The 14,862-nt window shown below is 39.9% G+C and overlaps 1 protein-coding gene across 1 annotated transcript in view; it reads left to right on the top strand.

The window, feature by feature from the left end:
• The first annotated feature begins 762 nt into the window (after positions 1 to 762).
• The window catches only part of LOC141925065 (von Willebrand factor D and EGF domain-containing protein-like), a 188,201-nt gene continuing 174,101 nt past the window's right edge, over positions 763 to 14,862 (top strand). Inside the window, exon 1 of the mRNA XM_074828546.1 lies at positions 763 to 1,162. Within this exon, the coding sequence (XP_074684647.1) occupies positions 1,066 to 1,162 (97 nt within the window). The 5' untranslated portion in view covers positions 763 to 1,065. The remainder of the gene's footprint in view (positions 1,163 to 14,862) is intronic.

Consider the following 14,862-nt stretch of genomic DNA (forward strand, 5'->3'; position numbering starts at 1 on the left):
AAGTGCTGTCAGGTATGGAAAACAATGATCAGTGGGTGGGCATACAATATTTTCTAAATAAAATGCCATAAAAGAGTACAGCATGCGATTTGATAGCACATTTTTCATATTGAACATTAAGCTGGCAGTATGCATTGTCATACAATCAACATTGCTCACACCGACTAGAAGTAGCATGAAGGACTCAGGGCTTCGTGCAACAGGGTAGCAACAGGGCTCTTTCCAGTGAGACAAAACTTTACAAAAATGTGATTGAGCAACACGAGCGCTTGAATTCTTTCACTGCCGTTTGCTTCTGTTTCCTATTTCTGTTATTATTGCTGGTGAGCCGACCTTCTGAAACGTACATCTCATTTTTCACGACGGGTTGGCAGAGCAAACGCTGCCTCACTTTATTTCAGTAGCAAAGGACTATTCTCTAAAATACCAGCCAGTGATACAGTGACCCAAGATACAAGCCTTCAGGACTGCTGCTTGAGCTGCACAGGCTGCTTCTGTAACAGTTTTGCATAAATGTAACCTCCAGAAATCTGAAGCGAGAAACTATTTGCGAGCTTCTATTTTACCATTTTTTAAATCCCTCTCATATAAACACCATGTCAGATATGACTGCCATAATCTGAAGTTAGTGTTGTCTGCTTTAAACTCCTCAGGAGCAGGCATGTTTGGTTTACAACCCTAATTTCTTGAGGATCACCTCCTGCCACCGACACGGAGGGTACACACTGTTCTCACCCTCCGCGTGTGTGCGGGTGTGTTACGGGGTGTGTAAATCAGAGCAGCTGCAGCCAGAGCAGCTGCAGGGACACATGCACTCCTCCGCTGATCTGTTTGTGTGGGTGGGTGAGTGTGGTTTGTGTATAGCTGGAGGGCTTCCCTCTTGGAAATTCTGGGATTAATGACACATTAAGCCCTCTCCAATAGAGTGGATTGAAAAGAATGAAAGAAAAAAAAAAAAAATTGAAACAGGCAGGCAGGCTGATGGCTTTTCCTGCAAAGTTTAGTACTTCAAAAGTTAACTTCTAAGCAACTGCAGATGCATGGATAAAATCTATCTTGGACAATATGCAGCAGCCCTTTCCTTTCCATCAGCATCTCCAACTTGTTGCCTACCTCTGTTGGATTCCCTTGTTGGCCATTAGCACTGAGTCAGCTCCATTAGGTAAGGATTTTGTACTTTTTAATTATTTGATAGTCATTTGGGGGATAGAGTTCATGTGTATTTTAAACTGAGTTAATCTTGCTTACATTTACTTTTGAATGTGGGTTAGAGTGATACAGGGCTATTATTAGAAAGAGTCTCCAAAATAGAATGGAAGTAAAGTTAAAATAAACAACTTATAAGGTAATGAAGAAGGTCACAGTGATAACAAAGCTTGCTTACAGCACACAATGTTTATTGTCCATTAGAGCACTTTCACTTTCCTTTTTTTCTTTTTTTTTTAAATAAACAAATTACAATCCTGTGAAGATTCTTATTCCCTACTAGAAAAAAAGTGATTTAAAGAATATTCATAATGTTTTCCCATAAATGGAATATACAAAATGAACCATAAAAGAAGAAAAAGCTTTAAAATAAGAATCTATTCCTCTAAGGAAAGAAGTATATACACCATATATCAGAGCAACATTATAGGTTAGTTACTTACACATATAATAATACACAGCTATACAGTCTCTGGCAATAAAAAGTTCATAAGTAATTTTTCTACTACTGTACACATTAAATGTAAGGCTTGTTTCACTCTAGCATAGAGTTCGAAGAGGACATAGTTTTTACATATGTAGCTTGTTTATACAGCTTTATTAATCTACTGCAGGAATGCACTGAAAATCACATTAGACATTATTCAACTAGTAAAAACAGAGTTAATAAAAATATTGAGAAAAGTGGTAGGACCAGAGTGTAGTGCTGTGAGTGATTATGGATACAGCTTTGGCAAACTGTGGGGGCACTTCCCCCTTAATGGAAATACTTTGCAATATTTTACAAAATTTAATTCCAGTAGAGTTTCAACTAGTCTTAAAACTGATTGTCAGCCAGCACTCATTAGCTCGGTGAAGATAAAACAATTTAAAGCACTCTTCATTTGAATATCAAAGGATCACCCAGAAAGGTTTGCAGGACTAAACACAAGGCAAATGACTTTATCTCCTTTATCTTCAAACAATGCCTTTAATTTCTGAAAACTTTTGAAGGGTTGCCAGTTTTATGGAGTGTAGCAGCTACTTATCTAATAGAACAAGCTTTTCATCAAGGGGAAATGACTTTTTAACTCCTAGTAACTAAGTAACTGTATTTGCCACTGTATTTTTGTTACTGAAGGTAATATGTATAGACATACTTATTAAACTGGGAACACAAAACAAGAATTAGGAAATAGCTTGCTGTCTCTTAGGTGATACGGAAGGATTCATAAGGATTTTTTTGTGGGTTTTTTCATAATGTGAACTTGAAGTAAATGAAACTGCTGAAAAAAGTTTACATTCTGACAGATTGTGCTGTGGCATTATAAGGATATTAACAGAGCCATATGCTGTTTACTTTTGTACTCTAACAAACCTACTAATCCCATAAGAATTTAACTGTGAATAAGGAACGTCTGACCAAACAGCTTTTTGCAGATGCCTTGTTAAGGAGAAGATGAAAAAGTCCTTTAAGGACCAAGGAATAACTTTATCAACTTCTGCAGTCTTATTTTAGGGAACGAAGCTCCCAGTGACTGAGTATATTCTCATTATTTGGGGTTTTTACATCATTTCCTGTGACTGAGAAACATGAAAGGGTTACCAATAACGTCTGTAGCTGCTTTCTGGTAGAAGATTAAGTAAAGCATCAGGGACAAAAGCAACTCAGTGAATCATAGATGGTGGGAGGGCTGACACAACACAGAGCTTGTCAGACTGCTCAGATGAAATTCTGTAAATAAGTCAATCAAAAGAAAAAGACAATAGATTTTTTTACAGAGGTATTTTAGACAAAAGTATTTATCTTAAAATAGGTGGTTGCTTGTAACATCACCATCGAGATGGAATTGCTCCCCATCCCCTCTGGAGCCTTTTCATAATGTATAATTGAAAAAGTTTATAATTTGGATATGAGCTGCCTGCAAAGGCACCAGCCTCCCTCAAAGCTCATGAAATCCACTGGAGCTTCACTGCAAGGTGTTACTTATATAGTAAAATCAGATACAATTAATTGTTTGCAAGTGGATTTTCCTCAACTCTGAAACACATAAGAAAAAGTTCGAGCATATCCTGAGGTGAAGAAAGAAAAGAGGAAGGATGGTGTCAGGGGAAGGCTAGGTGCCTACAGCCAGCAGGAAAAGATGGTTTATTCTCAAATGAGCCAAATGGTCTAATTTGATTTAAGAAAGTAAATGAGAATAGTCTAGCAAAAATTACTCAGTATGTCTTCCATTTTTATCAACCCTGATCTAGCTTTCACTAGAAGAATGAAATGAAAATCAGAGTATGTAATCTGCCTTGTGTGCTGCCCACAAGCAACCCATGATCTCACTGTGAGCTTCTGCTGTAAAACCTGAGTGCCATGGACTTTCCATGCTTTAAGCAAAAATCTTCTGGAGATGAGAGAACATTTCCCCATGAGTATTTCAAAAGGGATAATTCAAACTATTCAGGACCTTTCCCACCTGCTTCATGTATCTACCGCAGATGACAAACCGTTCCATCCCTTGGTCAGGTTTCAAACACATCACCCGGGACCCCAGCAACCCCCCAGAGCCCCATAGCTCTTGCCACCCTCTGGGTCCCGGAGCACAGGAGGGGTGCAGACACCCCCAGGGAAGCCCCAGGGTATCTGGCCTGGAAATAGCTTGCAGGGATCAAGCTCTTGGGCCATGAGTGGTTTTGGTGATTTTTGAAATTACACTGGAATTGTTCTGTGCTGTGGAAAGCACAACAGACATTTATAGCACTGTGCAAACAAAAAATACCCTGCTGAATGCTTTCCTATGGAAGCAAAACCAAGACTCCCTGGCCACGGCAAATAAGCAGTAACAACTCCCAAATGGAGAGGAACAACATTTACAGCATGTTTCTCTCCCGATATTATTTTTAATTATCAAAAGCTGTTTACCGGTTAATATTTTATTTCCCACTTATTTAAGTTTTTGTCAGCATCAAGTAACTGTCAACATCAAGTAACCCCATTGGCCTCATGGTCTGGGATTAAGCCAGTTCATATTGTTTGAACTAAGAGTGAAATTTGATTTTATCTGAATATGTGTTGTCAAAGTGAAGCTAGTAGAAAGGGTTGTACAATGATTTCTGTTTGCTGATAACTTTTTTGTTCCGCTGCTTTTTATCTGAAAGACAACAGGGTTATGCTTACTGCAGGAATAGTTCTTTCGTAAGAAAGGCAAAATTAGGTGGCTGTTGCAGTCTGGGGGTAAGGGAACCTTTTCACCTTATAGTGAATGTGTTTGTGAATCTCCTGAGTAGTATCAGTATGTCACTGCTGGATTTTAGGAATCTGAAAACAATCATTAATTTTCATTAGAAGATTAAAAGGCAAATGTGTGAGCTACAAATTATTTCCCTGCAAAATATCGAAGTTACACAGGCTTACAAAATATGTTTGGTGTGAGAAGGCTGCCTTTCTACTACATCTCAAGGATTTGCCTATTTCCCATTGACCTGACAAATGCGTACACTGTTTAAACTCTTTAACAGCTATTTATTACTCTGTGCTGTACTAAAATTGAGGATCATTTTATTAGATGCTGTTCATAACAGTATACGACATTCATGGCCAAAATGCTTGTTTTAATGGTCCAGTTCCTCAAAGTTATTTTGTCTCCAAATGACAAATCCGAAGAAGTATTGTATACATCTAACTTCCTTAGCAATCGATAGGAGCTGCAAGTAGTCAAGACAGATCAGTATTTGTTCCTAAATTGACAAGATAAATTGCTGCAGAGAGGAAGCATCATCATTCTATTTTACAGATGGGATGGAGACGTGAAGTGGCTCAAGGTCATGCAGAAAATCCTTTTGGTGGAGCTGAGATCTGTACTGAGGCCTTGTGAGTCACAACCCAGCCCCATTAACTGCAGCACAACTATAAATGAAGTGAAAGCAAATATAGTAAATAGGAGTGTAATAAAAATGCTGAACCTTTCTCCATCTTCCTTGTAAACTCTGAGGTCAAATGGCTACACACAGAAACTGAAGGGGACACAAAGTATTGTTGTTGGGCTTTAGACTACTTAACATATTTCAGATGGCCTATACTTGAAATTTCCACCAAATCCCCTTTGACTTCAATCAGTAAAGGATCTATTCACTTCCAAAATGTTATATCTACATTATTATACAAATACAGTTGAAGAAAAGAAGGAAAAGTCATTCCTGCACTAACTTCATTAGAGACATAATTCTTTTCTGTTTGTTCCTACTTCTTCCTAGACCACTTCTGTAGCCTGATAAAACAATTCTGGCTTTGAAAATAGCTGTTTCATTCCAATATATTTCCTCCACTTTTTTGGTGACCTGGTCTTGCTGCTTCAAAAGTCTGAGAATATTATGAGAAATACCATTTTGGGTTGGGGTTTTTTTTTTCACTGGGTTTGTGCTTTACCACTTTGATTAGTTTGTTGGGGAAAGTTCTCAAGGCAGCCAGACTACTGGTTTGTCTGATTTTGTCTGCAAATTTGTTTCTTTGGACTTTTGTAGGTTTGTTCTGATTTTTGGCTGCTTTCTTCCTGGATGAAGTGTCTTTCTTGTCACCTCACAGATGGAGATTTAGTGTGGGACATTGCTGATGCCCAATCCACTACAAAAATGGATATTGTCTTTAACAGTTGATTGGCAGTATATATTGCTTGTTTAATGATTTTTGAGTTTTCTTTGAAATAGTGTCTTTTACCTTCAGTTATGACCTTTATTAATTTCATTGTGGCAGCTGCACTATGTGTTTTGCCCTAAATAGAGATTATTTATGGTGAAATCTGAAAAAAAGTGGATTAATTTGAAGAATATTTTTCATCTTACTTTGTAACACCACTAAAACCATGTGTTAGTGCGTGCAATTGTTTGTACAGCTTTTCTGGAAAGAGTTTTGTGTGTTAAGCTCTTAGGAGATTTACTTAATGAATGTATGTACTCATTTGCTTCTTTCTGACACATATTATTTTGATTATTCTGACGTCTATTACTTTGATTGCTGTGTTCACACTGCATGGCATCCACAGGGAGCCGCAAGGGAATATTCTACATATTGAAAGGAAAAAAATTGATCGCCTAATATAGTTGAGGGATTGTAGTAGTCTGCTCTGCTCCTTTTGCTGGTTTTATATTAATTCATCAATTGAGAATGAGTTTATCTTATTCCCCTATTTTGTTCACAAAGCAGCTTCCACAAGCTGGATAGCAATTTATCTGTATACCACAATAATGTAATGCATCTCCTGTGGTAGCTGGAGCATTTTACAACTCAACTGTCCCTTGACAGTTTTGTGTGTTGACAGTTTCAGTAAATGGTCTCTCATGTAATATCTTGCTAACTCCTCATCAGCTCAGTAGCTCCTGCACTTTCCATGAACTGGTGGATACCCCAACTTTTCATCCTCCTTATGCTAATAAGGAAAGGCATAACATTTCCCATCCCAGACTCGCAGTCTTACTTTCTCTTCATTTTTTAAATGGCTGATTAAGTTATGTTAAATTTATCTCAGAAGGTAAAAGTCTATGGAAGAAATCTAGAAGAAGATACAGAGAAAAGTGGGTTCTCAGAATTTCCTGAATTAATAGGTCTATAATGAGTTTAATGGTAAATGTGGAGAATGACTTGGGATCTGAACTAGACCATTCCTTTACAGAAAGGAGCCTGTCTTATGTCAGTTCCTGCTTGATTCTCATCTCCGTTTAAAATTGTATTTTGCTGATGTTTGTCTGTCATGCAAACTTTTAATGGAATTTTATCTCACTGATCTTCTACAGACCTATATGAAGAGCAAAGGGAGGTCAAACTCAGTCACTAGTTTATTTAATAGCTAAGCTAACATTTTGTAGTTCATAATTTAATAATGAAAAATTTCTTTAGAATTAACATTATTAGACCTCACTGAATTAGTCAGATATGTTATTTGTTGATCTGGTCCAGCTACCAGAACAGGCAGATTCGCAAACATCTTTCAGAGATTATTTTTAATAGTCTTCTTTGTCCCTTTCCTCCAATTATTTACTTTATAATCAACTATGGGTATACTATAAAGTTAGTTGACTGTGACTCAGCCTCCCTCAGGAACACAGCATAGATACTTTGATTCATTCAGGCTACCTTATCATCAGCTCTGTTCTCTTCTTAAATAGGCTAGAGAAAAAAAAAATATAAACATTCACAGAACCATTTGCTCTGTTTTTTTATTAGTTGTTAAGATTAGAACTGGCAACAAAAACGTAAAGAGGGTGAAACCTGAATAATTCCTTGTTTCTCTTTTGCAAGAAATACAAGGAAAATGAAGACGAGGCTCTTTCCTACACCAATGTATTTGCAACTCATTCTTCAAGTGCTAAATATGTGGACATTTCATTTTCTGAATGTGTATAAAACAGAATAAAAATAAAGGTAAAAGAAAGCTATCCCTTAGTTAGGCCATAGCCACCCCAGAAGCTGTTTTTTTCTCCAACAGAGTCTTGTAAGTGCCACCCATGCCCCATAGCATTCCTGAGGTATTTGGGCTTCTTTTCTCCTATAATATCCTTTAAAAGTCTCACTTGTAATTGTTGAATATAGGAATCCTTCAGATTCAAATAATTTTGAGTCCTTTGCCTGGACTAGTTATTTCAATTGATCCTGTAAAAGAAATCCCTCATAACTAAACAGTTACACTGGGAAAGCTGGAGTAGCTTGAAGCATTCCCAGTCTGGAGCAAAGATGAATTTTGTTCATCCTCCACTCCCTGCATGGGGCTACCTGTGCAGGGACATAACCTGCCCTGCCCAGTGGGTCAGCATCTGCCACAATGGCAGCAGGCAGGACTTGCTTCTGCCCGCTCAGTGTGTACCTCCCAGCACAGCACCAGTGTGATCCTGATCACAGCAATACACCTCATAGGAGTGAAGGTTTGATATATCCTTAAGATATCATAGACAAAGACTACAGCCATGTAGTAGCACTCGGGCTTGGATGAGGAGGGCTGAAGATCGACTTAATTCCTGTCCCTAGTGTGTGCTTGTGTGAGGGCATTAGGCTTAAGGATACTGATGTACTTCAGGATAGCTGGATGTGAGTTGCAGACTATGATCCCAGCACAAGCTATACCTCTCCCAGAGGAATTTCACAACTATTTGCTCCTCTTGACATGATTGCTGTCTTGCAATACAAATAGCTTGGACATAAATCATAAATCTACTACCCATTCCCATTTCTTCACTTCTTCCTTTTTCATGTTTTCCAGTAACTGATATCTTAGTCATGAAAATCACCCACAGTTATTCCTGTTGCTTCATAATGTCTGTTATCCAGCCATATCCTGGGCTGCATCAAGAGAAGTGTGACCAACAGGTCGAGGGAGGTGATTCTCCCCCTCTACTCTGCTCTCATGAGACTCTGCCTGCAGTGCTGTGTCCAGCTCTGGGACCCCCAACATAAGAAGGATGAAGGACTCTAGCAGGTCCAGAGGAGGCCACGAAGATGCTCAGGGGGCTGGAGCACCTCCCCTGTGAGGGCAGGCTGAGAGAGTTGGGGATGTTCAGCCTGGAGAAGAGAAGGCTCCAGGGAGACCTTATAGCAGCCTTCCAGTACTTAAGGGGGGTACAGGAAAGATGGGGAGGGACTCTTGATCAGGGAGTGTAGGGATAGGATGAGGGTAATGGTTTTATCCTGAAAGAGGGTAGATTTAGAATATAAGAAGATAGATATAGAATGTAGAAGATAGATATAGAAGATAATATAGATATAGAATATAGAAGATAGATATAGAAGGTAGATATAAGAAATTCTTCCCTGTGAGGGTGGTGAGACACTGGCACAGGTTGCCCAGAGAAGCTGTGGCTGCCCCCTCCCTGGAAGGGCTCAAGGCCAGGTTGGACGGGGCTTTGAGCAACCTGGGCTAGTGGAAGGTGTCCCTGCCCATGGCAGGGGGTTGGAACTAGATGAGCTTTAAGGTTCCTTCCAACCCAAACCATTCTATGATCCTATGATTCTGTGATTTCTTGTTCTGTTTGCTATTACCTATTCTCTTTGCATGGGTATGTAGACACTTTCTCTTATTTAATACACTCCTGACAATATTATTCATCTGCTGTTTCAAAACAACTTCATCTTCTGTCTTAAGTCTGAGCTTGGAGATTGCCTTCTGAGAATACCAGACAGCCTCATTAAGTGCCAACAGAACGCAAGGGGACCTGGTGAGCAGTGCCTGGCCAACCCCATGCAGCTCCCAAGGGCCCTGGCACAGAAGTACTCACAAGGTCAAAAAACTGTGCTGGAAGGAGCTTTACCACTCAGGGTGGTGGCAGAGACACTAAAAAGTACTTGTATATGCAATGATGAGCTGGAAAACAAGTTGTCTCCCAAAATCTGTTTTTTGTGATGGTATTGGACATTACTTTTTTAAGACCCTTGAAGCAGACAACTTTATTCTGGCTTCTTTTAATCAGGTTTGCTGAGAAATCCTCCCCTGGTAGTGAAGCACAGGCTTTCTGAAAGACCCTTTGGTGAGGTTCTGAGATTTAAAACCTTGTAGCTGGTCAGCACACAGGGATAATGCATGCCTTTCACAGCCCTAAAATATATTAATACTGATGTTGCTTTCAAGGGCCTAAACTGAACAACAAACTAAAATGTTGCAATCCTGGGAAGGGTAGCACCTGTGGCCCCATGTGTACATAAGCATAGGAAACACCATTTTGTCCACCACTGCTTCATTATCACTAAAATTAGTGATGCAGAAATGCTGCAAGAAAAGTTATGATGGTTTCAAAAGATACACCATACAAATCCACCCATTAAGTGGGATTTTTGCCTCTGAATTCCGTCAGGGGCTCACGGCTGTTACAGCCGAACCCTGCACTTATCTGCACAACAGTTTATAGACTATACGACTTTCCAAAGATAACCTACTTCAGGTTGAGTAACTGCTGTTGATCCACACAGGAAGGTCTTTTCTCTGTCTGATTGCTTTAACAATTGAAAACAATTAAAAATTTACTTTCCCACTGAGACAGAACTGGGAAAAAAATGAAGTGCTAACTGATAGCCTGATATTTTGTTAATCACTTCTGACAGAAAAGATGTTGTGTTTTAGGATAGTGGAGCCGGATCAATCTCTTCTGTCACAGACAAGTGCCCTCAGAACCGGTCTATCGATTATGCTGCAGAGAATATCTTTAGATCTCTTATTTGAATTGTTTCCCTTTCTATTAGTAATTAAATACATCTGGGAATAAGAGCTTCAGTGTCAGTCTCCCATGTGTTCATCTACTGTAAAGGTATAAATAAGTGCAATGAACAGCAGGTTCATTCATTCTATGGCGTAATGTATGTTTGCTATTTATAACAAACAAAACAAAAAAAAGCAGTTCCAGTACAGACTTAGACAGATAGACAGACTGATCAATCAGTTGATCAATACATGTTTTTTTGGTCAAAACCATACACCCAAGTGCATGAGCCTTCCTAAGATGAAACCTGTACCCCCAAAAAAGTAGAAGTCTTTTCAAAACTTGCACATTTCTATGAAAACTTTCATTAACAGCATATAAAATAATCAGCATTTAAAATTCCTGCCCAGCTGTAACCCAAGGATATATTTTTTAAAAGAATGAACAAGCTAAATAAAACGGGCAGTAAATTTCAATATTAGTAATGATACTTGTTTGCAAGTCCCAACAACGCAGAAAGGAATGATTTATGTTCATTTGTGCTTATGAAGCCATGTTCTAACACACTGTTTTTCAACCGTTTTTTTTAATCAAAGACCCTTTTCTGCTAAAAGAAAGCTATGGAGTATCCTGTATCCCCTATTGTTTTATGTTAAAAAGAGGGCAGAAGGGAATTGGATATTTTGCATAAAGAAAACAAGATTAAGTGAACTTAATTTTTGCTTTACAAAAATCATAATTTTACTGAAAGCAAAGAAATCCTTAATTTGGAAGGCTCTGGTGAGGGTCTTGAAGCTGGGGGCAGCAGGTACACAGCAGACAGACAAACAGGGATATATCTGAGTGAAGTCTGCATGAAGGGCTGGGGGCTGTTGCACTATTTGTTACATGAACTGAAATCTGATGTCTTAAGAGCCCTCATAGCTTAAATAATATTTCAGCCTTAAGATATACCTGAGAACATGCATCCTCTAATATCAGAGGGTTTGAGCAAGGGGCTGGTGAGGCGTTCCCCACCCCATCCAGTGCAGGTGGCAGGGGGTGAGAAAGGCTGCTCTGGGTCTTGCTCCATACCAATATCTAATAACTTCTTCAAGGCCACAAGATTATTCCTTCTCCTTAAAGCCACCTTCATTTCCTAAAGTGTTGTCTAGCACTAAAGTGCGCTGTTAAGCTGCTGCCATGTTTTTCCATTCTGGTAGAAATTATTGTTCTATATAGTTTGATTTTTAAGAGTGCATTCTGGCATCCATTTGGGGAAAAGGCACTATATAAAAGCAAAATCAATACAAGGGACAGTTATATTTCCTGAGCTTTTTCATTAGCTATAAAATATATACATTCAAGAAAGGAAGGGGAAACAATGTCAGTTTAAGCTAGACTGAAAGAGGACAAGACAAATCACGAAAGAATATGCATGAATGTGTACTGGCAGGAGTATGAACTATGCAGCTTTGCTGGGCACAGGCAGAACTCTGCTCTCACTACATCCAAATGTTCCTGCAAGACACTGACCTCTCCTGTGACAGGCATCAAGACACTGGAAAAATACAGAAATATATGTACTTTGGTAAATGAGGTGTTTCTTGACTTGTTCTCAGTTTTCGTTAAAACCAGACTGACCATTGGCTGAATATTCACAGGGAAACTTTGCCTTTGCTCAGCACTACAAACTAATAGAAGAGCAATAAAATAGTGCTGAGCCAAATTCTTCCTCAAATCCCCACTGAACTCCACCCATGCTATCTTTGTTCTTTTCTCCCAAAGTAGACTAAGATATTTTTCTTGCTCCCTGAGCAGGCTGCCCTTTCAGGTATCCTTGGATATGCAATATATTTTCTAAGATTTGCAAACATAGAGCTGGACAAATTCTGAAAAACTGTAACCTTCTACAATTATAAACTTAAGGATATTGCAGTGAATTTTTAGCAAAATCAATTCATTACTGTTTTGTTTAAGCCCACCTGAAAAATGAAAATTCATACTGCTATATTAGCCAGTATTCTAACAAAGGTTACTAAACCATAAGAGCAGGCATCTTATTTTAGCTTGGAGTAAAGTTTCAAATCACAGTGTCTTTTCAGTATCAGCATGCAATTACGTGAGCTAGAAATTGCACACAAGCCTTTTTTTCTCTTTTTAACATGGGCCTTCTATAATGACATTTTCATTAGTAGGAAATACCTGTCGTCTGTAGAAAAATAATTTGTCTTGGTTTTTGAAAGCTAAATTATCCCCTCTAAAAGATTAGCTGAAAAACACTGTATAAATTTATAAGCATTCCAGATTAAATACAAAGTTTTGCTTCTTTCTGGTGACCCCTAGTGATCTATTCTGTGAGAGAGTTCAAGAGTGAACCCAACAAGTTATTTATTTCTGAAACTCAGATAAGGCATCTGGAAGATTTTATCAGTGTGATTTTGCTACTAGCCCATAGTTCAGGGAACTGGGAAATAAAGGCCCAGAAAACTTATCAGTGTGTCATTGTTCATTTGAAACCCAAGTAAAGCTGTGAAGGAACATGTGAGCTGACAATAACAGACAGCACCAAATAGCAGAATAGCATTTGTAGGACAGGCACTGCGTAAAATTGGTCTCTTGAGTTTAACATATCACTTATACTATGTGATTACCATCAAGAAGCTTTATGTATATCTTCTTTTCGCCTTACAGTCTCAGTTTCATTATTCACAGAAACTCCATCCTGTGTTGGCTTCTGTTAGGGCTCTCAGTGAGGTAAGAGAGTGAAGCAAACCAGAATTGAGCTGCAAAACTAGGGAAAAAGTAGCCATTAAGTGGAATTTCATTTTTGTTATCACAGATATCTGGCATACAGATCCAAACTTCTTTCAAACACATTTCATAGAATCATGGAATCATTTAGGTTGGAAAAGACCTTCAAGATCATCAAGTCCAACCATTAACCCAGCACTGCCAAGTCCACCACTAAACCATGTCCTTAAGTGCCACATCTACACATCTTTACATTCCTCTGGAGATGGTGACTCCACCACTTCCCTGGGCAGCTGCTTCCAATGCTTGACAACCCTTTCAGTGAAGAAATTTTTCCTGATATCCAATCTAAACCTCCCCTGGTGCAACTTGAAGCCATTTCCTCTTGTCCTATTGCTTGTTACTTGGGAGAAGAGACTGACCCCCCCACCTCACTACAACCTCCTTTCAGGTAGTTGTAGAGAGCGATAAGGTCTCCCCTGAGCCTCCTTTTCTCCAGGCTAAACACCCCCAGTTCCCTCAGCCGCTCCTCATAAGACTTGTGCTCCAGACCCTTCACCATCCTTGCTGCCCCGCTTTAGACACACTCCAGGACCTCGGTGTCTTTCTTGTAGTGAGGGGCTCAAACCTGAACACAGTATTTGAGGTGCGGCCTCACCAGTGCCAAGTACAGGGGTAAGATCACTTCCCTGTCCCTGCTGGCCACGCTATATCTGATGCAAGCCAGGATGCCATTGGCCTTCTTGGCCAGCTGGGCACACTGCTGGCTCATATTCAGCTGGCTGTCAATCAACACCCCCAGGTCCTTTTCTGCCGGACACCTTTCCAGTCACTCTTCCCCAAGCCTGTAGCGTTGCATGGGGCTGTTGTGACCCAAGTGCAGGACCCAGCACTGAGACTTGTTGAACCTTGTACAATTGGCCTTAGCCCATCACTCCAGCCTGTCCAGATCTCTCTGCAGAGCCTTCCTACCCTGCAGCAGATCAACACTCCTGCTCAACTTGGTGTCACCTGCAAACTTACTGAGGGTGCACTCAATCCCCTCATCCAGATCCTTGATAAAGATGTTAAACAGAACTGGCCCCAATACTGAGCCCTGGGGAACACCACCTGTGACTGGCTGCCAACTGGATTTAATTCCATTCACCAGCACTCTTTGGCCCTGGCCATCCAGCCAATTTTTTACCCAGTGAAGAGTAGACCCATCCAAGCCATGAGCACCAAGTTTCTCCAGGAGAATGCTGTGGGAACGCAGCTCCTTCTGTTTGCTGCCCATGCTGCATGCATTTCATGAAGGTGCATCAGAAAGATGGCTCTCTCCCTCTTGGCATGACCATTATAGTATATGATTGCGACTCATAGCTTGTTGAATATGCAATTTCATCATGAGAGAGTGCTCCTTGCTGTGCATACACTGATGCATTATAGGAAAGGTCTGGATTAAAAAGAACAAGCCTCCAGCTAGCACTACCCTGCTTCTGCAATTGTAGAGTATGTCTCATATAAATAAGAGACGTTTGTCCACCCGATTCACTCCTCTTGAGTTAATAATTGTAGGATAAGCTTTAACAAGATGTTTTGGTGCCATTGTGCCATCCATCATTGTCCCAGGACTCTGCTTTTGTCCCACCATGCCCGGAGCCCACCTCATCCCAACATCTGGTGTTTCCAGTCTCAGGATCCTGATCAGTCTTTTCCTGTGCAGTGGTTGGAGCTTGAATATTTTGTGTCCCCCAAGCACCCTTCTTCCGGGGGGAAGGGATAGGAAAGCATTTATTG

The sequence above is a fragment of the Strix aluco genome, chromosome 6 (assembly GCF_031877795.1).
Source record: "Strix aluco isolate bStrAlu1 chromosome 6, bStrAlu1.hap1, whole genome shotgun sequence".
Lineage (NCBI taxonomy): Eukaryota > Metazoa > Chordata > Aves > Strigiformes > Strigidae > Strix > Strix aluco.